Source organism: Pseudonaja textilis, chromosome Z, assembly GCF_049901715.1.
Source record: "Pseudonaja textilis isolate UNSWEBS1 chromosome Z, rPseTex1.2, whole genome shotgun sequence".
NCBI classification, from domain to species: Eukaryota; Metazoa; Chordata; class Lepidosauria; order Squamata; family Elapidae; genus Pseudonaja; species Pseudonaja textilis.
In genome coordinates this window covers 105,338,453-105,364,644 of record NC_142008.1, presented here as the reverse complement: position 1 = coordinate 105,364,644, position 26,192 = coordinate 105,338,453, and the positions used below count along the sequence as shown (strand labels likewise).

At 34.2% G+C, this 26,192-nt stretch overlaps 3 protein-coding genes and 1 pseudogene across 3 annotated transcripts; all 4 read left to right on the top strand.

Moving 5' to 3' along the window:
* Positions 1-4,489: 4,489 nt before the first annotated feature.
* LOC113451077 (olfactory receptor 5AN6-like) lies at positions 4,490-5,099 on the top strand (annotated as a pseudogene).
* A 3,716-nt stretch (positions 5,100-8,815) lies between these two features.
* Positions 8,816-9,403, top strand: LOC113451076 (olfactory receptor 2K2-like). The gene has a single exon (XM_026722438.2). The coding sequence runs from the start codon at positions 8,816-8,818 to the stop codon at positions 9,401-9,403; it is 588 nt and encodes a 195-aa protein (XP_026578223.2).
* Positions 9,404-19,442: 10,039 nt separating this feature from the next.
* LOC113451075 (olfactory receptor 5V1-like) lies at positions 19,443-20,036 on the top strand. Its single transcript, XM_026722437.2, has one exon. The coding sequence runs from the start codon at positions 19,443-19,445 to the stop codon at positions 20,034-20,036; it is 594 nt and encodes a 197-aa protein (XP_026578222.2).
* A 4,037-nt stretch (positions 20,037-24,073) lies between these two features.
* LOC113451074 (olfactory receptor 5J3-like) lies at positions 24,074-25,035 on the top strand. The gene is given in 2 exon segments (XM_087917220.1): positions 24,074-24,511; positions 24,514-25,035. Coding segments are annotated over 2 exon segments (960 nt in total).
* Positions 25,036-26,192: the final 1,157 nt, after the last annotated feature.

The following is a 26,192-nucleotide window of genomic DNA, read 5'->3' as shown; positions in this document are numbered from 1 at the left end:
TCCTGGCTCTTTCAGATTTCTTTGCAGTTTTCAGTACTATCAATCATAGTATCCTTCTCAGTATCTTCCCCAGGATTTTGTAGTGAGCTGTTTCCTATGGCCAATTGCAGTTGGTGTTGATGGATGAGAAGAGATCAAGCTCTAGGGCATTGCAGGATAGGTTCCTCAAAGCTCAAGTCTCTTCCCTCTCCTTTTTCTCATCTACATGATATTGTCTGCTGCAGTCATCTGATTACATGGGATATAGCATCCTCACTATACTGATGATACTCAACCATACATCTCTACTCCTAGTCAGAAAGATGTTGCTTTTGCCATACTTTCTAAGTGTCTACAGCATGTAAGAGTCTTGATAGGAAAGAACCTACTTTGCAAAACAAAGAAGCTCTGGGATTTTGGCCTCCAGAGTCTAAGTCACTTGTCCTCTTAGTCTCTAGATGGGATATTTGGTGCTTATATATATGCCAGTGTTACACCCATGCTACACTGGCTTTTAGTTCAGGATTCAATTCAAGGTGTTGATTATCATCTTTAAAGCTGTAGACAACTTTGGATTTGATTATTTGCAGGACCACCTCTTCCAAAAAATATATCTTTCCCACTGGAATGGATAGGGTAGGCATGCTCCAGATGTAGCAAGACGTTCAAAATGTGCTATTTCTATGACTGTTCCTACTACATTGAATATCCTCCCCATATCAACACAGCAGACCTTCCCTCTCTTTTAGTCTTTGAAAAACCATCAAAACCTGGCTTTTTAAGGAAATGCTTTTTAAGGAGATTGAACTGAATTGAAAGAATGGAACAATGGTGATTGACACTTGCTGTGAAGTATCTTAAAATGATAGTTCAGATTCAGGTAATTTGTTTTGTTGATTTGTTTGATTAAAAAAAACACACACAAGGATGCATACCTTGTGTGCACAGGGAGACATACCCCAAGCCTTCAAGTAATTCTTCAGCATTTCAATATGTTCAGCTTTAGGTTAAGCAGAAGAATGCCCTTTTGAGTTGACATACATGACAATAAATATACCATCTTTTTCTTAACAATAATCCTATTAAAGCTGAAGTTGCATTGGAATCTATCTTGCATCATCATATGAAAAACAAATTAAAGGTATTTAGAATTTATTAATAGTTTTTGGTAAATAAGGAGAGGGAAGCAAAATGTATGTCACTAAAACAGTACATATTGTCATTTGGGGAATATGCATTCAAAGATTGAATTAATTTCATGAATTCGACAAGAATCAGTTCACTTCTCTTTTTATTATCTTGCTCCAGATTGGATTCATTCAGTCTTAACAGGAAGGTTGCAAGATTAACATAAAATGCAAAACATTTCTAAGATTCAAGATAACTGCTCATTTAAAATTTCACTGTGTTTGCAGTTTTGTATATCTTTTTTTTTTTGGGGGGGTTCTTTTCACAATTAGCCTACAGCCTTTGTAGAGAATTAATGACAAAAGGATTGAGAAACTGAATTAAAGGCTTTCTTAAGCTTTCAATCAAATCTAAGCAAAGTAAGAGTACCTTGTCTGGATTATTGTGGCTCTTATAAACTGAGCATTACTGGAAAAGCCATAAAGGTCGAGTTATATTTTTTATGTTCATCATTAGTACCCATGACCTTTTTATTCTTTCCATTCTCTTTTTCCTTCTCCTTAAGTTCTATCAGTATGTATTTAAAAAATAGTTCCAAGTAAGAACACTTTTGGTATGTGTTGAATTCTTTTTAACCCTATCATAATTTCCACTATGAAAGATGTTCTTTCATATATTTCACAAAACAACAACACATTTTTGAATAACTTGAAAAATATTTTTTCTCTAATTTGCAACAGCAGATCCTTCTATTTAGCCTTACTTGGTTACTTTTAAAAAGCTTTACACTTGGAAAATGGTCAAAACAAAAAAATTAACCAAAAACCTTGAAACTCAAAAGAAAAGAGCAAAGCTTTCTGGAAGAAGGAAGCAATAAAGCACCTTTGTGTCAGAGGAGGGAAAATAAAGTGAATGTTTCTATGCAATCATATACAATAGGACCAGCAAGAGAGATTTTCAGGAGTTGGAAAGAAACAATGAAGATGGAGATGGTGCCTATGGAATACATTGAAAACAAATCAATGAACAAGTGTAAAGAAGACAACAAATATGGCCAAACTAAATACCATGAATTGTCCTACTGTTTAATTCCTTGCACTTTAACTTCCTAAAATCTCTCAATTTTGACTTTATGAAAAAACCAAAGTCTCAGATAATATTTAATTAATATTTTCTTTAGGATCCTTGTGACATGATATTCACAGTAAAGACTGGTAACCAATGAATTAATGAATTAAAACATAACAATCAACAAGGTAGAAGTATAAACATAGTTATGAATACATGAAATGGATACATACAAGAAAAATAAAAATATATATAAAAGAAACAATAGGACAGGGACAGTAGGCACGTTGGTGCACTTATGCACACCTCCTACAGACCTCTTAGGAAAGGGGTGAGGTCAATAGTAGACAGTCTAAGGTTAAAGTTTTTGGGGTTTGGGGAAGAAACCACAGAGTCAGGTAGAGTATTCCAGACATTGACCATTCTGTTGCTGAAGTTGCTGAATTTCCCGCAATCAAGTATGGTACAGTTAACCTGAGTTTGTATCTATTGTGTGCTCTTGTATTGTTATGGTTGAAGCTGAAGTATTCATTGACATACATTGCAATGTATGATTTTATATACTATATTTAGATCAGACCGAAGGCGGTGTAGTTCTAGGTTTTCAAGGTCTAGAAATTCAAGTCTGGGGGCATAAGGTATTCTGCAACAAGTAAAGGAGTGGAGAACTCTTCTTGTGAAATATTTCTGGACTTTCTCAACTGTGTTAATATCAAATACGTAATATGAGTTCCAGACTGATGAGCTGCATTGACGTATTGGTCTAGCAAATGTTTTGTATGTTCTAGTTAGTAGTGTGATATTACCAGAGAAAAAGCTAAGTAGGATTAGGTTAACAACTCTTAATGCCTTTTTGACTATGTAGTTACAGTGGGCTCTTGCACTTAGATCATTTGAGATGTGTATTCCAAGGTCCTTGACCGAGTTTGGATCATCAACAAGGTCTTGACTATTCAACTTGTATTTTATTTTCTGATTTTTTTGCCAGTATGTAAGACAGAGCATTTATTTCTTGAGATTTGAAGTTGCCATTTGTTTGACCATTCTGATACACAGTCAAGGTCTTTTTGAAGGGTAGTAGCATTGTCTGTGGTATTGAACAGCTTTACATCATCAGCGAACAGAACTCAGTTGCTCTTAATATGATCACAGAGGTCATTTATGTAGAGTATGAAGAGAGTTGGTCCTAGAACACTGCCTTGGGGGACACCACTGTTGACAGGTTCAGAATTTGACAGGACACTCCCAATTTTGACCATTTGTTGCTTCTATCCAGTTATGCAGGTGTCCAGAGATACCATAAGAACTTAGTTTTAGTAGTAGTTGTGTACCACTGAATCAAAGGCTTTACAGAAGTTTATGTAGATTACGTCTATTGCTTTGTCCTGATCGAATTGTGTAGTCCATATGTTTTTGCAGTGTAAGAGTTGCAGATTACAGGATTGTTCTTTTCTGAAACTAAATTGTTTATTAAAGAGTGGGTCGTTTGTCAGTTCTGTCAAAAGAAAAAGTTTAGCATTTCATGTTTGGGTCTCTTTAAATCTTTGCATTCTGTACAGACAGTTGTAGTAATGTGTATCAATCTTTTCTTAAAAAAACCAGGTTTTTTGACATAATATATTTTATTTAATAAAAAAAGTTTAATTTAAACACATTTTTATTATATGCAGAAAAATTGAATTTCAATGCAGTAATCAAGACAATATCTTGCTTCACAAAAGCACAACTGGATATCCAAACTATACTAAGAACAAATATATTTTAAAATAATTAATGAATTAAAATGTCAAGAAAATAGCCAAAGACACTATGAAAAGGGAAAAAAAAAACACTTAAGTTGACCAGCTTATATAAAAGAAAGAATTAGGAAATCCAGCACAATGAATTCCCATGTAGTGTTCAATATTAATTTGACATTTTACTGTTTTTGTTTCCTTTTCTAACAGATCCAATCTCAAATCAGCTCAACTAGAAAATAAAACTGCAATAACAGAGTTGATTTTGTATGGATTCTCAAATGATCCACACATTGAGGGTATTCTTCTTCTTTTGATCATGATCATATTTGTATTCACTATCCTAGGAAATGTAAATGTTATATTAGTGATCAGGTCTGAGCTTCATCTTCAGACCCCCATGTTCTTCTTTCTTAGCCATTTAGCTTTTGTTGACATCTGCTCTTCCTCGATCATTGTTCCTAAGATGCTGGAAAACTTTATTGCAAACCAAAAAATATATTTCTTGGGAAGGATGCATTGCTCAAATTGCCTTCTTTTTCCAAGTTGCTTGCGCAGAAGTCTTTAACCTGTCAGCAATGGATTATGACCGTTATGTAGCTATATGCGACCCCCTGAATTATAGCAGATACTTGACAAGAGAGATATGCATTAAAATGGTGGCTGGAGCTTGGCTTCTTAGATTATTTTATGCTATACTGAATGTACTACCTTTGCTAAATCTCAATTTTTGCGGCAACAATATAATCAGACACTATATTTGTGAGCTTCCTTCCCTCTTGGCATTGTCTTATGAAAATACTTTCACAAATTATGGTGTTCTTCTAATATCTAATATTCAGTTTTGGCTCATTTCTCATCACACTTGTCTCTTATGTTTATATCATTTTAACTATTCTGAAAATTAAATCAGCAGAAGGCAGGTAGAAAGCTTTTTCTACATTCAGATCCCATCTTATTGTTCTGGGCTTATTTTACATTTCAGGTTTGATTTGCTATATGAAGCCAAGCTCAGATTCCTTTATGTATCTGAACAAAGTAATATCTATTCAGTACAGCATTTTAACTCCTATGTTAAACCTAATCATCTACAGCCTGAAAATTAAAGAGATCAGATCTGCTCTAGAGGAACTATTTGGAAAGGTTAGGCCTATTCTTTACCCACAAAACAATATTCATAATTCCTGATTTAAAATCTTCACATCACCAATGAGAAAAAATAATTAATGACACAGCAAAGATGTGAGATACTATTTCCACCAAATCTTCAATTGTGATAGTGAAATTATGCTGTGATATGAGGTTATACAGACTTCTCATTGAATCTCCTGTAATAGTGGGGCATAATTCAAGATTATCAAGGTATTCTTACTCTAATATCCTTCTGAGCTGTTTATTTAAAGTATCAGGATGAAAGTAGTCATTGATTTTTTTTTAAAAAAAAATGTTTCTTGCAGTATGCCTCCCTACCCCCTACTCTCTGTAACTTTGAAGCATGTGATATGAATTATTTTCTAAAATAATATACATTTCTAAAGTCATTTTATGTAATTGTATAAGAATTTAGTTGCAAGGTTAAAAGATGCAACATATTCTACACCATGATATGATTAGTACATTTATCTGGAAAGTTGGGATCTATTATTTCATATCAGAATTTAGGATAGTGCATGCTATTTAAAAACCCATTAGTTTTGTGTCCCCCCTTGTAACTGATTTTTTTTTTAGCAATTACATTGTGTATATTCATCATGCAGCTATTTGTCAATAGTTGCTGCTATCTTGACAGCAGTTTTAGTTGAATTCCATATAATCTGATTCACATGGATAGTAGTCATGTTTAGCAGGCTGTTTCATATGCTTTGTGGTTTACTTTAATATTAAAGGCATATCCGTTGACATTTATTGATAAATAAATACTGAACAACTTTCCACATTCTAATAATGTGATAAAATTGTTTTTATTATTGTATCCCAAAACACTAAACTGCACAAAGTTTCTTGGTGGATGAATTATGGTTAGAAATAAGGGGTTATATCCAGACCAATAATCTTTGAGAAATAAGGCCTATTCCTAAATAATTTTATGTTCCACTGGGTTTTATGAAACTAGTACATAAAATCTCTTCTTTTTACTCTTCCTCAACTAGGAATTAAGAGCTGGGTTTTAGATGCAAGTGGTAGGGCAAGAACTTACAGATGCACAAAAAGTTTTTTAAGCATTGGACTGATTGTTGTTTCACTTAGTTCATTGATAGTTACAGTATGGGAGTCCTTTTCACTTGGCCAAGCTCCATTCAGGAGACAAAATTATATATATTTATTTTTTTATTTTTTGTGTGGTTAATTTTATTATTTTTGAATGGTATTAGAATTTTATAGATGGTTTGTATTTATTTTTGTAAGCCATCTAGTGAAATTGGACATTGTGTACATCTGTAATGAATAAGTAAATTAATGCTTACTTTTAAGCAATTAAAGGAAATGAATCCATAACACACACCATCACAGTTTCTATAATACTTGTGATAACAAAAAGTATATGTCCTAGTTAGACTTGGTATTCAGCAGGTTCTGACCAGTTCTGGAGAACAGGTAGCGGAAATTTTGAGTAGTTCGGAGAACTGGCAAATACCACCTCTGATTGGAGATTTTACAGTATTCTTTCCCTGCCACGCCCACCAAGCCATGCCCACAGAACTGGTAGTAAAAAAAAAAATTGAATCCCACCACTGGTCCTAGTACATATCTTTTGGCAATAACCAGATAGTAGGTGAATTCCACTGAACACTTAAGGGTGCTTGTATAAATGCAAAACAGACTAGTTCTTTTTAGTATATAACCTATCAGTAGTTACATCAATTTTCTGTACCCTCAAAATTAGATAAGGAACTTCCTGCAGGTTATTTTTCAGGTAATAAATAAGTAAAAAATTAAGTACTTTGGCTAATATTTTATACTTACAATCATTTGTTTAGTGACACTTCAAAGTTACAGTGGCACTGAAAAAAGTGACTTATGACCATTTTTCACACTTAAAACATTGCAGCCATGTGATCAAAATTCAGAATGCTTGCCAACTGGCTCATATTTATGACAGTTGCAGAATCCTGGGGTCATGCAATCACCTTGTGTGATTTTCTGACAAGTAAAAACAGTAGGGAAACTATTAACAACTGCAGTGGTTCACTCAACAGCTGTGGCAGGAAAAATCATAAAATGGGTCAAAACTCATGTTTTGATGAGTACTCATATACACATGTAACAACTTCCTTGCTTAGCAAAAGAAATTTTGGGCTTAATTGTGGTTTTAACTGAAGGACTACCTAACTGTACTGATTTGTCTTTAGCAGGAGGGGCAAGAAGAACAGCAGGAAATACCTGGGGTGTGTGTGAGAATCTCCATTCCTTTTATAGCAGCAATCAAGTATCAGAGTTCTTGGAGACAGAAGCTTTTAGTCCATTTACCCAAGCCATTACAACACAGGAGGCTAATGGAAAAGAGATCAAAACACAAACGACCCAGGAGATTACAGCACAAGATCCAGGATATCTCCACAACAAAACTCTATATATACAGTTATATATATAGTTGGTTGGGGAATATGTATTCCCAGAGAGTAATAATTGTGTCAATGAATTCCAAAAGGAATGAAGGATCAGATCACTTCTCTATTAACTTGTACCAAAGTGGAATTACATCTTCTTACATGAAGGTTGAAAAGACCAAAATACAATGCAAAGCATTAATAAGTCAGAAGGCAACTTCTTCCTGAAAGGTAACTGCTCATTTAAAAAAAATATTTCTGCTTACAGGAAAGAAAGCAATTTGATGAACAAAGTAGTTTGTAGGTCTATTTTGTTACCTTTTCACATTTAACACAAAGGCTTTTTCACAGAATTGGTGATAAGAAGCCTTTTTTAAAATAATTGTTCTATCAGATCTATGCAGATTGGATTATTATGTCTCTTATAAATAGAAAACGGGGTTATTTTAAGGATATGCATCTTCCGCTCATTATCAATAATTAAGAGTTTCTTCTCTTCTTCTTCTCTTCCTATTCCTTTTCCTTCTCTTCCCTTTTCTTGAATTCCACATCAGGTACATACTGAGAAGAATAAAAATATAGGACCCAACATTGTGGGTCTGCTGAAAACTTTTTAATCCTATCAAAATTGCCTTATCAAGGAAATCTATTCAGGTTTTTTTTAAAAAAACTTTGAAAGGTATTCTTTTATTTCTTTAATTAATCACAACTTATGCCACTATTTAGTCTTACTTGGCTGCTCTTACCATCACATACTATATATAATTAGCATTCTTGGATTGGGAACAATAACAAAATACATTGCTAAGAGAAAGGTAATACTGGGGTGAAGAATGAAACACAGAAGACACAGTGGTATACATTATAATACAATATTCAATATGGATTTTGAATAAACTGTAATTCTTAATATATATCTTTATTGGATTCTGTCTTTATCTTTGCTTACTATATAATTTATTAATCATTAATTATATTTTTGACAGGGTCTATATTTTCTGAATTCTCTGGGCTGGAAAATCAAACTGGAATAACAGATTTTATCCTGTTGGGACTCTCCAATACTCCACAGATACAGAATTTTCTCCTGTTTGTGTTCCTGATCATTTTTTTAGTTACCATCCTAGGAAATATAGCTGTTATATTAGTGATCAATTCTGAGAGTCATTTTCAGACCCCCATGTTCGTCTTTCTCAGACATTTAGCTTTTGTTGACATCTGCTATTCCTCTGTCACTGTTCCCAAGATGTTGGCAAACTTCCTAATGAAGCAGAAAATAATTTCCTGGGAAGGATGTATTTCTCAGATCTTCTTCCTTTGCAAATAGCTTGTACAGAAAGTTTTATTCTCTCAGCAATGGGTTATGACCGATATGTGGCTATATGTGACCCCCTGCAGTACAGCAGATACTTGACAAGAGAGATGTGCAATAAAATGGTGGGTACAGCTTGGCTCCTGGGATTCTTTTTTGCTATAGTGAATGTGCTACCTTTGCTAAATCTCCATTTTTGCAGCAGCAATATAATAGGACACTATACTTGTGAGATTCCTTCCCTCTTGACCTTGTCTTGCACAGACACTCTTACTAATTACATCATTCTTCTTATATCGGTGTTAGTAGTCAGTCTTATCTCCTTTCTTATCACTCTAATCTCTTACATTTATATTATTTTTACCATCCTGAAAATTAATTCAGCAGGAGGCAGGCAAAAAGCTTTCTCTACATGTAGTTCCCATCTCATTGTGGTGTGCTTATATTATTTTACAGGTTTAATTTGTTACGTGAAACCAAGTCCAAAATCCCGCATAGATCTGGACAATATATTGTCTATCCAGTATAGTGTTTTAACTCCTATGTTAAACCCCATCATATATAGCCTGAAAAACAAAGAGATCTTATCTAGTGCAGATAAACTCTTTAAAAAGCACAGGCCCAGTCTTTAACCATGAAACAATAAGTTAATGGCAAAGGAAGGATGTGGTGTTCCTTCCCCCAAATTTCCAACATTGTGTGTCTTGCTATATCATCCATTTGAGCAGGATTTTTTTAAAAGAATAAGAATAAAATTATCTATGAGATTTCTTTCAGCTCCTATCATGTCTCTCTCTTTATCTTTCTCAACCTTTCTTTCTCTTTTCCATTATAGCATGTAATTTAAATTTATTTTTCACTCCAAAATATTTATTTCCAAACATATTTTGGTTTAGTTATATAATAATTGAGCAGCACAATTTAAACAAATAAATGTTCGAATGTATTCTACACCATGATCAGTACATTTATCTTGGAATAATATAATTTATTATCAGAATTTAGAAAGAATACATTCTGGTTAGAAAACTCACTTTTTTTTTTTTAATAATTCCACATGGTACTCACTAAAGACAGTTTTTGAAAAAGCTAGATATATTTCTCATGCAACTATTTTTCAGTTGTTATTGCTGTATTATAACATTTCTAGTCATCCATATGTTCACTTAATAGATATATCTGCACATAAAAGAATTGCAATTTCTATGAGATTTTGGGCAATTGTAATTTTATTACATATATTGTAAAGCATACTCTTTGAAATTTGTGGATAAATAAAATCCTAGCACACAATTTCCATGTTTCTTTTCCAGTAATTTCATAAACACTTATTTGCTACCTAAAACTAAATCCTGAATAAAATATTGCTTTAGAGACTGAATCATCATTTAAATTTAGTTATGTACTAAATATCAGAATATTTGGGAGACCAGAACAAAATAATTTATTATGATGATCTGGGTTATATGGGGGGGGTATATTATATACTATATATCAGTTGTTAAAGACAGTGAACTTGTCAGTTGGAATACTGATAGCCTAGGTTTAAGATCTCAGCAGCACACAGTGGAGTGAATTCCAATCTTTGACCCAGTTCCTGCACACCTAGCAGTACAAAAGCATGCAAATGCAGGTAGATAAATAGGTACCACTTTGGTGGCTGGGTATTAGTGTTCCAGGCACCTTGCATATAGTCATACTGGTCACATAACCATGAAAGTGTTTTCAGACAACATACATGAGCATTGCCCCTTAGAGTCGGACATGAATAGATATGGGAAACCTTAACTTTTCTGTATGAAAGCAGCATGTAAGACCTCTCCTTTCTACTGATTGAACTGGATACCAGGATCTAATTTTAAGATACAGTTTGAAAAAATGGAGAGTGGAAATATATGAAATGTTCAAATCTTACATTGTTGAAACTTTGTACTGGGCGATGGTTATTTATTTTATTGATTGATACTTAAACTATGGGAAGTGTTTTTATTTGCTCTCACATACATTTTTATTAGGTCATAAGGTATTATAAAATACAAAATACACAAGTAAATAAAAGGACAGTGTAGGGGAAGAGAAAGTGGGGGTAGAAAAGTGAGGAAAGGTAGGGAAAGAAAAAGAAACATTGACTTGAGATCCTATCTGTTGCAGTAGAATAAGGCATTAACAACAATTCACAACTTTTTGTTTTACCACGATAGTATGAACCAGTCATTTCTACAAAAACATGTCAGTCAATCTGTGAAACCCAAAATCAAAATTCCATTCTTTTCCACATCAAGCATGACATTCAGAAGCTGTTTCCATATGGAAACAAAAGTATTTATGTTTTTTTCCTTTGAGTACAGTAGTCAGTTTTCCCATTTCAGTCAACTCCGTCAGCTTCTGCAACCATTCTTCTATAGCATTTCCTTCTTCTTCTATAGTATCTATAGTGGTGGGACTCATCTCCAGAGGGGATGAATCTGCTTAATGAGATGAGGTAGACTTGTTGCTTTCCTGGTGTGGAGACAATAACTTGGTCCTCAACATCAATAAGACCAAGGAGCTTATAGTGGATTACAGAAGGAACAGATCAGACATCCAGCCCTTGCTTATTAATGGAGACCAAGTGGAGCACGTGGCCAGTTTTAAGTTTCTGGATGTTGCCACAAAAGAGGACCTCACCTGGTGTGCTCACATTGCAGCACTGGTGAAAAGGGCCCAGCAGAGATTATACTACCTGAGACTTCTCAGAAAAACAACAACTGAATGAAAAACTGCTGGTGACCTTCTACCACATCAGCATAGAGAGTATCTTAACTTACTGTACCTCGGTATGTTTTGCCAATTGCACAGTGGTATATAGGACAGAACTCCAGAGGGATAACATCATTGCCCAGAAGATCATTGGTTGCCCTCTCCCCTCTTTGGAATAGCTTTATAGCTCCTGCTGCCTTAAGAAAGTTCAAAACATTCTCAAAGATCCATCTCATCCTGGGAATGTTTTTTTTTTTTTGAACTATTACCATCTGGCAGACGGTACAGAATAATACAAAACAAGGACAAATAGGCTGAAAAACAGCTTCTATCCCAGGGCAGTAGCTCTGTTGAATTCTACTGTATAGTGCAATATTAATGCAATATCAGGGGTTTTCAATTCAATGTATAGACTGTGAAGGATGTGTGTTTGTGTTTATTTTCATAGTCATAATGTACACTGAAGATGGCATTTAACTTTGTTGTATGAGGTGCAATGACAATAAACTAGTAGGAATCGAAGTATCCTTCCATTTTTACATACAATAATCTTGCTGCTATCAACATATATAGTAACAAAATTCCAAACTTTTTCTCCAATTTTTTTTCCCATTAGTCCCAAGAGAAAAAGTTCTGGTTTCATATTTATCTCCATTTTCAGGATTTTCTGTTTTAAAATACGAATCATAGTCCAATTTTTTTTGCTTTATCACATGCCCACCATAGATGGTAAAAGGTCCCTTCTTTGTTTTTACACTTCCAACATACATTTGACATATCTTTTTACATCTTAGATAACTTATCTGGTGTTAAATACCAAAGATTCATATCTTGTAAAAATTATCTTTTAAATTATAATTTAATGTAAATTTTAGACTCCTTGTCCCACATGCTTTCCCATCATTCAAGCAACACATTATATCCAAAGTTCCTTGCCCACTGAATCATACAATATGTCACATGTTATTTTTCAAATTCAATTTCAGTAGCATTTTATAAATCTTAGTGATGATATATTCATCATTACCACAAAGCGAAGTTTCCAATTCATTTTTAACAAAGTAAATTCAAATCCATAGTACTTTTTATCCAGTTTGAACCTTCCTTTCAATTGCTGATAAGTAAACTAATGGCAAACACAATCTTCTAACTCAAGTTCTTCCCTTGTCTTTAGTTTTGGGTCACCAGGATTGAAAGATAAAATTTTACCATATGCCAGACAATCTGGCTTTGCCATCATTTCCTTTCTAAAAAAGGTTTCCAATAGAAACCTTTCATAGAGCGCTTTGTTTTATACACTGCTCAAAAAAATAAAGGGAACACAAAAATAAGACATCCTAGATCTGAATGAAAGAAATATTCTTATTAAATACTTTGTTCATTACATAGTTGAATGTGCTGACAACAAAATCACACAAAAATTATCAATGGAAATCCAATTTAGCAACCCATGGAGGTCTGGATTTGGAGTTACATTCAAAATAAAGTGGAAAAAAACACTACAGGCTGATCCAACTTTGATGTAATGTCCTTAAAACAAGTCAAAATGAGGGTCAGTAGTGTGGGTGGCCTCCACGTGCCTATATGACCTCCCTACAAAGCCTGGGCATGCTCCTGATGAGGTGGTGGATGGTCTCCTGGGGGATCTCCTCCCATACCTGGACAGTCTGTGGTGCAATGTGGTATTGGAGCAAGACATGATGTCCCAGATGTGCTCAATTGGATTCAGGTCTGGGGAAGGGGAGGGCCAGTCCATAGCATCAATGCCTTCATCTTGCAGGAACTGCTGACACACTCCAGCCACATGAAGTCTAGCATTATCTTGCATTAGGAGGAACCCAGGGCCAACTGCACCAGCATATGGTCTAACAAGGGGTCTGAGGATCTCATCTTGGTATGTAATGGCAGTCAGGCTACCTCTGGCGAGCACATGGAGGGCTGTGCGGCCCCCTAAAGAAATGCCATCCCACACCATTACTGACTCACTGTCAAACCGGTCATGCTGGAGGATGTTGCAGGCAGCAGAACATTCTCCTGACAGGCGTCTCCAGACCTTGTCACATTTGTCACATGTGCTCAGTGTGAACCTGCTTTCATCTGTGAAGAGCACAGGGTACCATTGGAAAATTTGCCAATCTTGGTGTTCTCTGGCAAATGCCAAATGTCCTGCACGGTGTTGGGCTGTAAGCACAACCCCCAACTGTGGATGTCGGGCCTTCATACCATCCTCATGGAGTCTGTTTCTGACTGTTTGAGCAGCCACATGCACATTTGTGGCCCACTGGAGGTCATTTTGCAGGGCTCTGGCAGTGCTCCGCCTGTCCCTCCTTGCACAAAGGCAGAGGTAGTGGTCCTGATGCTGGGTTGTTGCCCTCCTATGGCCTCCTCCACATCTTGTGATGTATTGGCCTGTCTCCTGGTAGTGTCTCCATGCTCTGGACACTACACTGACAGACACAGCAAACCTCCTTGCCACAGCTCGCATTGATGTGCCATCCTGGATGAGCTGTATTACCTGAGCCAATTGTGTAGATTGTAGACTCCGTCTCATGCTACCACTAGAGTCAAAGCACCACCAGCATTCAAAAGTGACCAAACCATCAGTCAGAAAGCATAGGAACTGAGAAATGGTCTCTGGTCACCACCTGCAGAACCACTCCTTTATTGGGGATGTCTTGCTAACTGCCTATGCTTTCCATCTGTTGTCTATTCCATTTGCACAACAGCATGTGAAATTGAGTGTCAGTCAGTGCTGCTACCTAAGTGGACAGTTTGATTTCACAGATGTGTGATTGACTTGCAGTTGCATTGTGTTGTTTAAGTGTTCCCTTTATTTTTTTGAGCAGTGTATTTATTCTAAACTCTTAATATGGCATATCTAACAAAATGGTTGTTGAAATTAACATTTACCTTATTTTTGTCATACCATAAGTAGCCATGCCATCCAAACCTTAATTAATGGCTGTCTAATTCAAGTAATCACTTGCTCTGGAGACTCAACCATTCTTTTGCTCAGGTCAAACAGCATGCATCAAAATACAATTTTATATTTGGTAAACCCAACTCTCCTCTTTCCTTGACATCTTGCAATAGCTTATATCTAATTCTTGGGGTTTTTTTTCCCCTTGTCATATAAACTTAGAAATATCCTTCTGTCATTGTTTGAATGAGTTGTCAGATGTGATTTTTGGTAATGTCTGAAATTTTGAAAAAGCACCTTTGGTACTTGTCTTAATTATGGAGATTTTTCTCAGTAGTAATCAATGTAATTTATCCCATCCTGTTTAATAATATCCCTTCACAGAGGACATAGTTATTTTTAAACAATTTTATGTTTGTATTTATCAACGTAACCCCTAGATATTTTGCTTTTTTCTCAATCCTAAAACGCAACTTTTTATTCAGGATATATTCTTAATCAACATTATTATTTATTTATTTATTATTTGTTTGTTTATTCGTTTATTCATTTATTCGTTTGTTCGTTTGTTTTTTGTTTGTTTGTTTGTTTATTTACCTTCCAGTGCCACAAACTGATTCAATTTCCCCATCAAATATTCTATATTATTTTGGTGTATTAGAAATATAACTAAATCATTTGCAAAGGCTCTCAATTTATAAACTTCTTTTTTAATATTTATACCCCCTATTTTATCATTCTATATAATATCTCTATTCTAAACTTCTAAAACAAACACAAACAACAAAGGGGACAAGAACATCCTTGTCTTGTACCCTTTCACATGAATTAGCTAAGTCACCATTTATGACAAATTTTGCATGTAAATGTAAATCGCTTTAATTCCTTGAATGAAATTCACTCCAAAGTCTATTTTTTCCAGCACCTTAAACATAAAGCCCCAATTCAGATTGTCAATGTCCTTTTCTACATCCAGAAAGATTAAGGCAGCCTGTTTCTTATTATGATATTGTAAACAGTCCTTACATTATTTCCTAATATGAGAGAATTTAGTTTAGTTAACTATTGTTTTAAAAGGTATTCATCTGTTTTTAATAGGTCAATTTCCTTTCTTTTATATAAGTTTGAATAAAAAATATGAAAAGACTTTTTAATAAGTTCAGTGTCTGTTATTACATTGTTAAATTCCCAGATTGTTTTTCAATTATTGTCTTTTCTCATTTTTTCCTTAATTTATATGCTAACCATCTGCCTGGTTGTTAGCAAATTCAAAATGTCCTTGTTTTGCATGTTTCAATTTTGTTTTTATTTCCTGAATTGTTAACAAAGATAGCTGTTGCCATAACAGTTTAATATGGTGTAAAATTTTATATCCATAGGTGTCTTTTGCAACTGAATTTCTTTCTACCTAATTTCTTCCAATATCTGTTACATCTTTTCCTGGGATTTTTTCTTTTCTAAATTACTGTGCTGTATAATATAGCCCCTCATAACTGCTTTACTAGCATCCCATACTGTCATTAGGCTTGTCCCTTTTCCCAAATTATTCTCAAAGTATTCCTGCAATTTCTTTTTACAATTTTTTACAATCCTTTCCTATTGCAAAAAGCTTCATTTAGTCTCCATCTGAAACTCGAGCTCCTTCTTCCCACCCTCACTTAATTGGGGATGAAGGAGGCAAGAAGTTGCTGGGAGGGGATTCAGCTGTGTTGGAAGTATACCCCAAAAGGACAGTGCCAGGAACCACTAAAGCAGGGTTAAAGCAACTCTTTCCCTTTTAAAAAAAAGTCAAACCCCAGAATAAAAGTACCAGCAAAAGGGGTGGGGGGAGGAACCAAGCTTAACTGCAGAGGCAGATTTTAAAAACACTTAAGTGGGGCAATAAAGATAAACAGGATCAGACTAGAAACAACACACACAACATTCTCTTCTCTGAGATTTATTATTTGAAAGGTGTTCAAATGTTGTAGATGATTTGTATGCATTTTTCTTAGCCATTTGGTGAAATTGGAGTGGGTAGTATATACAACTATAATGAATTAAGAATGTTTACTTTTGAACAAAAGTTCTATATGTATTCATAATCATCATCCTTTCCATCACTTGCAATAACAATACTGATTCATTCTATTTATTTCTAATATAAAATAATGATAAATAATATATTGTTATAAATATCATTATTATCCATAATGATCTCATAGTTTAAATGTGAACTATATATACATATATACACATACATATATATACATATACTAATATTAATATTAATATTAAAACTAATAATAATATAATGGGGGGACAATAGGAGAGGGACAATAGGCACGATTGTGCACTTATGCATGCCCCTTACACACCTCTTAGGAATGGGGTGAGGTAGATAGAGGTTAGTTTGAGAGTAAGGGAGTGGGGGGTTGAGCATGTGACAACAGAATCAGGTAGTGAGTTCCAGACATTGACCACTCTGTTGCTGAAATCGTACATCTTGCAATCAAGGTTGGAATGGTTTACAGTAGGTTTATATCTATTGTGTTATCTTGTGCTGTTGTGGTTAAAGCTGAAATATTCATTAACTGGTAAGACATTGTAACATACAATTTTATGTAATATGCTTAAATCCAATCTTAGCCGGCATAGTTCTAGGATGTCTAAAGCTAGAATCTCAAGTCTGGTGGTGTCTGGTGGTGTACTTCTGGACTTGTGGGGAGTGTAGTACTCTTCTTGTAAAATCGCTCAATTATATTAATGTCTGATATACCTTCCCTTGATTAGCACTCAGTTATGAAGAGCACAGGATGAAATGCTTTAGCTGGGCCCTTTTTGGTCTCGATCCAGGTCTGAGAATAGCACTGAGATGACATTTCTTGTTAAGATTTCAGAATTGATTTGCCATTCTCTTCTTCCCAAGACTGAGAGAATGATTGGCTCAAAGTCCCTAGGCTAACTTTGTGCATAGGATTCCAATTCTTTTGGTTTCTAGCATTATCCCCAACATCAAAATGTCCATTAGGTTGAATTTGAGGTTATTCAAAAGTGTTCTCAAAATCCCCCTAGCTTTCATGTCTCTCTGTCTCTGTCTCTCATTCTCGCTGTGTCTCTCTCTGTCTCTCTCTGTGTTATTTTTGCATTGATGGGAAACGTAATTTGGTTTAATTCAAAATAAGTATTCCTTTCATGTAACACACATTTTTGTGTGTGGATTTAAAAACAATAGCAACAACAGTTCAAATTTACATTTAAACTATGACTTTCAATAAGGATGGGAAAAGCAAAGCAAAATATCTTTGACATATTTACGTTGTATATATTTTAATCTGGGAAATATGTATTCCCAATTGATTTATTCTTCCCTGAATTCCAGAAGGAATAATGGTGTCTTTTTATTATCTCGCTGGAAGAAAGGCTTCCAGTCATTTAGAAAATGGTGGCCAAGTTACAGAGTGTTTCTTGACTGCAGCAGAACTACTTCATAAAAGGCAAAAGGCCTGTGGTTAGAGGAAAGACAGCATTTTTATGAATAAGAGAGTTCTTTAATACAGGTTGGTTCTACTTTCGTACTTTAGTACTACATGTAACATAGTGAGCTAAAAGTGACTGAGAAACAGTGGGAAAGGCTTTGTCATAATAATCTAACTTGAATTATGACTGAATTATAACTTGAATTTCAGTTGGGTTATTTGGCATTACATATAGATTATTACTTCTAAGAACTTTGTTTTAGGTGATCAGTAAGAATAATTCTGCTTATTCTTAAAGTTCAATGTTATAAGCTTCGGTGTTATCAATTACATGTATGTAACTACATTATCTATAAACTGATGTTCAGAGAAAAATTATTAGGCTGTACCTGCAGTGATTTCTTGGAAAAAAAAGTTAATGCTATTAAATTTTTAAGACAATCTCTGCTTCTTAGAAGAAACAAAGGTGAGGCATATATCATATCTAATCTAAAGGTGAGGCATATATCATATCTATTTACAATAGATATATTTCAAAATCTACAATTATCTAAGGTTTGCTTTTTCAAATTATTCGCAGCAGATAGATTCATTTAGCTAGACATGGCTAAAGTAAAAGAAATTATATACATAATTCAATAGTCCTAATTATTACTAGATAGGAAGTCAGAAAAATTCAGGATGGAAAGGGGAATTGAAGGGACCCAATTTTGCCTAATTAAAAAAAACAAAACTGCTGGGGCAATAGTTCTTGTTTGTTTCATGTTTGAATATCCTGAAATATCTGCACTCTACATAAATAGAAATTCATAATTAAATCTCCATAAGATCAGTTTTTCCTGACATGAAATCATGATTTCATTTTTAGTATAAATAGTAATTTAATTCAAATGATTCTTTTTTTCTTCTGAAATTAACTTTCATGCCTTGTACTTGTGGATGTCACTTCATCAATGCATAGATATATAAACTGATACTAAGTACAAGTACCATTTAGAATGATTAATGAATCAAAATGTCATGAAAACAGTTAAACACATCATGAAAATGAAAAACAATCCTTACATTTTTACTTTGATAAAAGAATTAGAAATGAAATATAGAAAACTCAACATAACATACTTCATATGTAACTTTTAACATTGATTTGAAGTTTCATTATTTTTGTTTCCTTTTCTGATAGATCTTATGATTCCTAATTCATCTGAGTGGAAAAATCAGACTGCAATAACAGAGTTTATTCTGTTGGGACTCTCCAATGATCCAAAAATACAGGATTTTCTTATTTTCTTCTTCATGATCATATTTTTAATCACTGTCTTGGGGAATATGGTAATTATATTGGTAATCAAGTCTGAGTTTCACCTTCAAACCCCCATGTTTTTCTTTCTTAGTCATTTAGCTTTTGTTGACATCTGCTACTCCTCAGTCACTGTTCCCAAGATGTTGGCAAATTTTATTACAAAGCAGAAAATTATTTCCTGGGAAGGATGTATTGCACAGATTTTCTTTTTTCTACAGACATCTTGTACAGAAGTATTCATCCTCTCAGCAATGGGTTATGATCGTTATGTGGCCATATGTGAGCCACTTCATTACAACAGATATTTGACAAAAGAGAAGTGCAATAAAATGATGGGTGGAGCATGGTTCCTGGGTTTCTTGGGTGCCATAGGCAATGTCCTGCCTTTGCTAAATCTCAATTTTTGTAGCAACAAGACCATCAGACACTATAATTGTGAGCTTCCTTCACTCTTGCCTTTGTCTTGTGCAGAGACTCTCACTAATTATATTGTTCTTCTAATATTTATTTTGGCATTCGGGTTCAGCTCATTTCTTTTCACTCTGATCTCTTACATTAATATTATTTCATCCATTCTCAAAATAAAATCATCAGCAGGCAGGCTGAAAGCTTTTTCCACATGTAGCTCTCATCTTATTGTTGTGGGTTTATTTTATATGTCAGCATTTGTTCGCTATATGAAGCCAAGTTCAGAATCACTCATTGATCTGGACAAAGTGATCTCCATTCAGTATAGTATTTTAACTCCTATGTTAAACCCCATTATTTACAGTCTGAAAAATGAACAGATCCTATCTGGTGTGAAAAAACTCTTTGGAAAATGTAGGGCCATTCTTTTGACATGAAACAATACTCACATTTAATATGCCTATGACTTTGACAATTAGAGAAAAAAATAATTAATAAGCCAACAGGAGAGAGGGTTGCTACTTCCCACATGTTTTCTGCATTGGGAATGGAGTTATGCTCTGATATGAGATTATAAAAAAAAATTCTTCAAACTTGCTGTTATCCATATGAGCAATTTCTTTTGAAAAAAAAATCATTGATATGTACTGCATGTATGTAATTTTTCATCCCTAGTTTGCATCTCTTTTCTCTAATTTTCCTTGAATTATGCAGTGCATATGGATCTTCCAAAACATCTCTAAATCTATTTTATGTAGTTATATAGCAGTGGTAAGGTTAAGCAAACCAAATATGCAATATGTTCTACATCATGATACAGTCAGCATATTTATCTGAGAACTTGAAATCTGTTATTTAATATCAGAATTTAAGAATATTATAATGTATTTTGTTTAGAAAATAGCATTGGTTTTATATGTGCCTATGGTTGTCATTGAAAACAGCAAATATGTTACATATATTTATCACAAAGCTATTTTTCAGTTGCTTTTGCTATCTTGACAGACTTTCTAGTCAAATTCCATATAATATGATTCACATAGATAAACTGGCTGAGAGAAGGATCAAATGGCTTTTTCTGTGTGCTTTATGAACAATTTTTAATTTACTGCAAATAGTATAAAGGAATATTCTTCATCATTTTTTTCATAAATAAATATCTTCTGAACAACTTTCTATTTTTATTTTTTAATAATTTAATGAATGTATTTTTGTTCTCAAAACTGTATTCTGCAAAAAAAAAAGCCTCAATATTCATGATTCATACATGATTCATAAACTCCATAGATGAGGGGTTATATTGAGACACAATTGGGCCCCAAGTAATGCATGTAAAACATCTCCTTTACAATGATTTTTTACTAGGAATCAGGATCTGATTTCAGAATACGATTAACAGGACAGGATGCCATACAGTAGATTACCATATATTATTGAAATGAATCTAACAATACATATTGTTACTTGTAGTATCTATATACCCAAATAGGTTTAATTGCATGAATTTCAGAAGGAATTAAATATCAGCTCACATCTCATTGCATTACACATTAAATACTTTATTTGGTCAGTTATGGTTAAACAAACAAGGAATGCACTCTGTGTACTTGCAAAACAACAGAGGAAATAACAACAAAAATTAAAATTAAAATGTGCAGCCAACAAAAGGGGTATATAATAGAAGGAATAAATAATAACACGACAACCATTTTCTATGAATCAGTTTTCATAAACATAAGATAGAACTTAATAGTCACTGAATTTCATTAATTGTGAGAATTAGGTAGAGTGATGGCATGAAGAACAAAACTGTCCCTGGCTCCAGTTGTCTTGGCATTAAATACCCTCATAGCACCGTCCAGAGGGAAGGAATTGAAACAGATGGTATCCAGGTCATGAGGGGTCTGCAGATATCTTCTCAGCCCTTCTCAAGCCCAACAATGTGCATGTCAACTCATAAAACATTTTGAATACACACCGAGGCCCCTACCTTGTGAGTTCCCAGATCCTGTAGTCATACCCCATTATGAGGTACAACAAATTTGAGGTGGCACAGGAGAAAACTCCAATATTTAATCAAGTGGAAGGGCTATCCCTTATCAGAGGCATCATGGGTAAAGAGTAGGAACATCCAAACCAATCACCTTGTAGCAAGGTTACATGCAGAAAATCCAACCAAGCTTGGGGGGTGGGGTTTCACGAGCATAAGCTTCCATATCTGCAATCAGATTGATTTTGTGGGTGTTGTACAGGTCACCTTCAATTAGAATGTCAACTCATAAAGAATTTGTATACTCGTTTTATAGCTCACAACAGAAAGGGTGGGGGAGTTTCAAAGACCAGGCAGCAGTGTGGAATCAAAAGTACATTCCATTCATATATTTTTCAAAGACTGATTAGATGACTGAAGCTTCTGCCATGCAAAAATCTAATTGAAGAGCATGATTGATGACTCTTGGCTATGGATGTTTTTCGTTGGATGATACACCCAGAGGAGTGGGGGGGAAAGCAGGATCAAGGGTGACAGTGAATTACATATCTCAGAGTTGGCTACGCCCAGGTTAATGCCGGATGTAGAATGTTAACATCAAATAAATTCTTTTAAATTTTGGGAGTGTGGCTTGAGGCTCATGATTTAATTGGAATAACTGCTGGAATCTTTACAGTGCATGAAGTACGTAAATATCAGCTTGGCCACCCATACTATATATGCATGGGTGTGTATGCACATGTATCTACAAATCAATGTTTACTCCTGGTTAGTGCTTGAACTCATCCCTGTTGTTTTACTGGCAAAATTTCAAAGTGGTTTGCCATTTCCTTCTTCCTACAATTGAGACAGAGTGACTGAACCAAGGTGCCTAAGGTAGAACTCCAACTCATGATCTCCATGTGTCTCTCCTTCTCTACTCACTACATCAAACTGGCTCTCAAGATTGCTGGAAAATGTTCTCAGGGACTTTATTCTCAGTTTTCGTTTATTTGTTTTGTGAGGTGAGTATAATTTGGTTTAGATCAGAAATATACATTCCATTCATTTTGTATCTATATATGAAAACAATTACAACAGTAATTCAAATGTATTTTTAAAATATGATTTTGTATGAAAAAGGAAAGGAAAAAATAGCAAAATATTTTTAACATATCTACCCTGGATATATTTTAACCTGGGAATGATGGATTTCCAGTTGAGTTCTCTGCCCTGAATTCCAGAAGGAATAATCAATTCATGCATTTTTAATTATCTTATTCCAAGAAAACCTCCCAATCATTTAGATGAGGGGGCAAAGATACAGAATGTTTTGCTGCAGCAGCACTATTACTTCCTGAAAGGTAAATTCATGTCACCCCTGAAGTGTTGGTTACAGGAAAGACAACATTTTTTTGAAGAAGGCAGCTCTCAAATACAGGTTGGTTCATAATTAACTAAAAGTGGCTGAGAAACAGAGGGAAAGGCTTTCTCAGAATAATCTAACTTGTAGTGCAACATTTTAGTCAGGGTATTTGACTATTAGATATTTTTTATTGCAAAGGGATTTGTTTTAGATGGTCAGTAAGAATAATTCTGCTCATTCTTAAAGTTAAGTATTTTTTCCTTCAATTGCATGTAAGTACATTATGTATAAACTGTGTCCAGAATAAAATTAGCAGGCTGTACCTGCAATGCTTACTGGGGGAAAATTAACATTATCATTTTTAAGAAAATCTCTCCCCTCTTTGAAAAAACAAATCCATCACGTCTATTTAAACATTTTTCAGAGTCTACAATCTAATGTTTATTTGTTTTAATTGTTAGAGCAGATACATTCATTTAGTTAGGTGAGGTAAGAGTAAAAGAAATTAAAACAAAATTCAGATGTTTTAATTACTAGATTGTACTAGATGGGAGGACTACTACTAATTACTAGATGGGAGGACAGAAAAACACAGGTCAGAGAAGGAAAGGGAAAGGCCAATTCTTTCTGAAAAGAACTGCTAAAAGAACCATTTCATGGCTGAATTTTCCTGAAACCTCTATATTCTACCCAAATAGAAATTTATATAAATCTTTTCTACAAAACCAGTTTTCTTGATATGATACATTTATATAGCATCTAATAAAGAATAGATTAATTCAAATATAATTTTATACAATGTACAGTAAACTTTGTTTTCTAGTCAGTAAATTTGGAGGATCTTACTTCATAAAAGCACAAATGGTGAATATATAGTCAGTAAATACTTGGTGGGTGTCACTTCATCAATGCACAGATATATAAATTTATACTAAGTACAATAAGATTTTAGAACAATTAATGAATTAAAATGTGAGGGGAAAATGCCAAACATATAAAGAAAATGAAAAGTCAATACTTATATTTGCATTTTGAGGAAAGAAATTAAATGTAGAAAAATCAACATAACATACTCTCATATAGTTTTAAATATTAATTTAAGATGTCATTAATTCTGCTTCTTTTTTATCACAGATCCTATGGTTTCTAAATCATCTAAGTGGGAAAACAAAACCATAATAACAGAATTTATTCTGTTCGGACTTTCCAATGATCCAAAAATACAGGATTTTCTTATTTTCTTCTTCATGATCATATTTTTAGTGACCATCTTGGGGAATATAGTAATTATATTGGTGATCAAGTCTGAGTTTCACCTTCAGACCCCCATGTTCTTTTTTCTTAATCATTTAGCCTTTGTTGACATCTGCTACTCCTCAGTCACTGTCCCCAAGATGTTGGCAAATTTTATTACAAAGCAGAAAATTATTTCATTGAAAGGATGCATTGCAGAGATTTTATTTTTTCTACAAACCTCTTGTACAGAAGTATTCAACCTGTCAGCAATGGGTCATGATCGTTATGTGGCCATATGTGAGCCACTTCATTACAACAGATATTTGACAAAAGATGTAATGTAAAGTGCAATAAAATGGTGGGTGGAGCCTGGATTCTAGGTTTCTTATGTACTGTAGGAAATGTCCTGCCCTTGCTAAATCTCAATTTTTGTGGCCACAATATCATCAGACACTATAATTGTGAGCTTCCTTCACTCTTGCCTTTGTCTTGTGCAGAGACTCTCACTAATTATATTGTTCTTCTAATATTTATTTTGGCTTTCGGGTTCAGGTCATTTCGTTTCACCCTAGCTCCTTACATTAATATTATTTCATCCATTCTCAAAATAAAATCATCAGCAGGCAGGCAGAAAGCTTTTTCCACATGCAGCTCCCATCTTATTGTTGTGGGCTTATTTTACATTACAGCATTTGTTCACTATATGAAGCCAAGTTCAGAATCACTCATGGATCTGAACAAAGTGATCTCCATTCAGTATAGCATTTTAACTCCTATGTTAAACCCCGTTTTCTACAGTCTGAAAAATGAACAGAACCTATCTGGTGTGAAAAAACTCTTTGAAAATATAGGGCCATTCTTTTGACATGAAACAATATTCACAGTCCTTCATTTAACATGCCTATAACTTCAATAATTAGAGTGACAACGAATTAATACGTTGTAAGTCCTTGACCTACAACATCTTGTTTATTGATCATTCAGAATTACAATGGCACTGAAAAAAGGGGTTATGTCTGTTTTTCACACTTACAACCATTGCAGCATCCCCAGGGTCACGTGGTCAAAATTTAGATGCTTGGTAGCTAACCCATACTTATGACTATTGCAATGTCCAGTTGTCATGTGATTGCTTTTTGTCACCCTCTGACAAATAAAGTGAGTGAGGAATCCAGATTCACTTAAAAACCCTGTTACTAACTTACTAACTGCAATGATTCACTACAACTGTGGCAAGAAAAATTGTAAAATGGGGAAAAACTCACTTAGCAATTCTTTTAGCAACAGAAATGTCGGGGTTAATTGTGGTCATAAATTGTAACCCAGCAGGAATGAGGATTGCTACTTGCCTTGTGTCCTCTACATTGGGAGTTATGACATAATATGGGACTATCAGAACTTCTTCTTGAGCCCTGCTATAATAGTGTGGTATAATATAAATGAAGAAAAGTAATTTTGCTCTAATTTTCATCTAAACATATTTTCTTAAAGAAACTGAATGAAAGTATCCACCAATATATGTAATATTTTTTAATTTGTTTTTTTCCCCACAGTACACATCTCTTCTGTCTATTTGAGCTTGAGAGATGTAATGTAAACACACTTTCTAAAACAATATGAATTTCTGAGTAGATTTTATATAGTTATGTAATAATCAAGATCAAACAAACAGAATATGTTGTATATTCTGCACCATAATGTAATCAGCATAGTTCTCTGGAAATTGGTTTCTTTAATTTTATATCAGTACTTAGGTATGTATAATGCATTCTATTTAGAAAACCCATCAATTTATATCTCACTGTGGCTGTCACTTAAAACTGTCTTAGCAAATATTACATTACATATGTTCATTACATAGCTAATTTTCAGTTGCTGCTGATATCTTCATATCCTTTCTAGGCTAAATCCATATCATTTTGTTCCTATGGACAGACTTACAGACACAAGGATTAACTGGTCATTTCTGTGTTTTGTGGGCAATTGTACATTTATTAGAAATACTATAAAAGGATATTCTTT

What these genes read in the sequence shown, in the direction of transcription:
- LOC113451076 (XM_026722438.2), top strand. Translation starts at nt 8,816, where the DNA reads ATGGGTTATGACCGATATGTGGCTATATGTGACCCCCTGCAGTACAGC.
- LOC113451075 (XM_026722437.2), top strand. Translation starts at nt 19,443, where the DNA reads ATGGGTTATGATCGTTATGTGGCCATATGTGAGCCACTTCATTACAAC.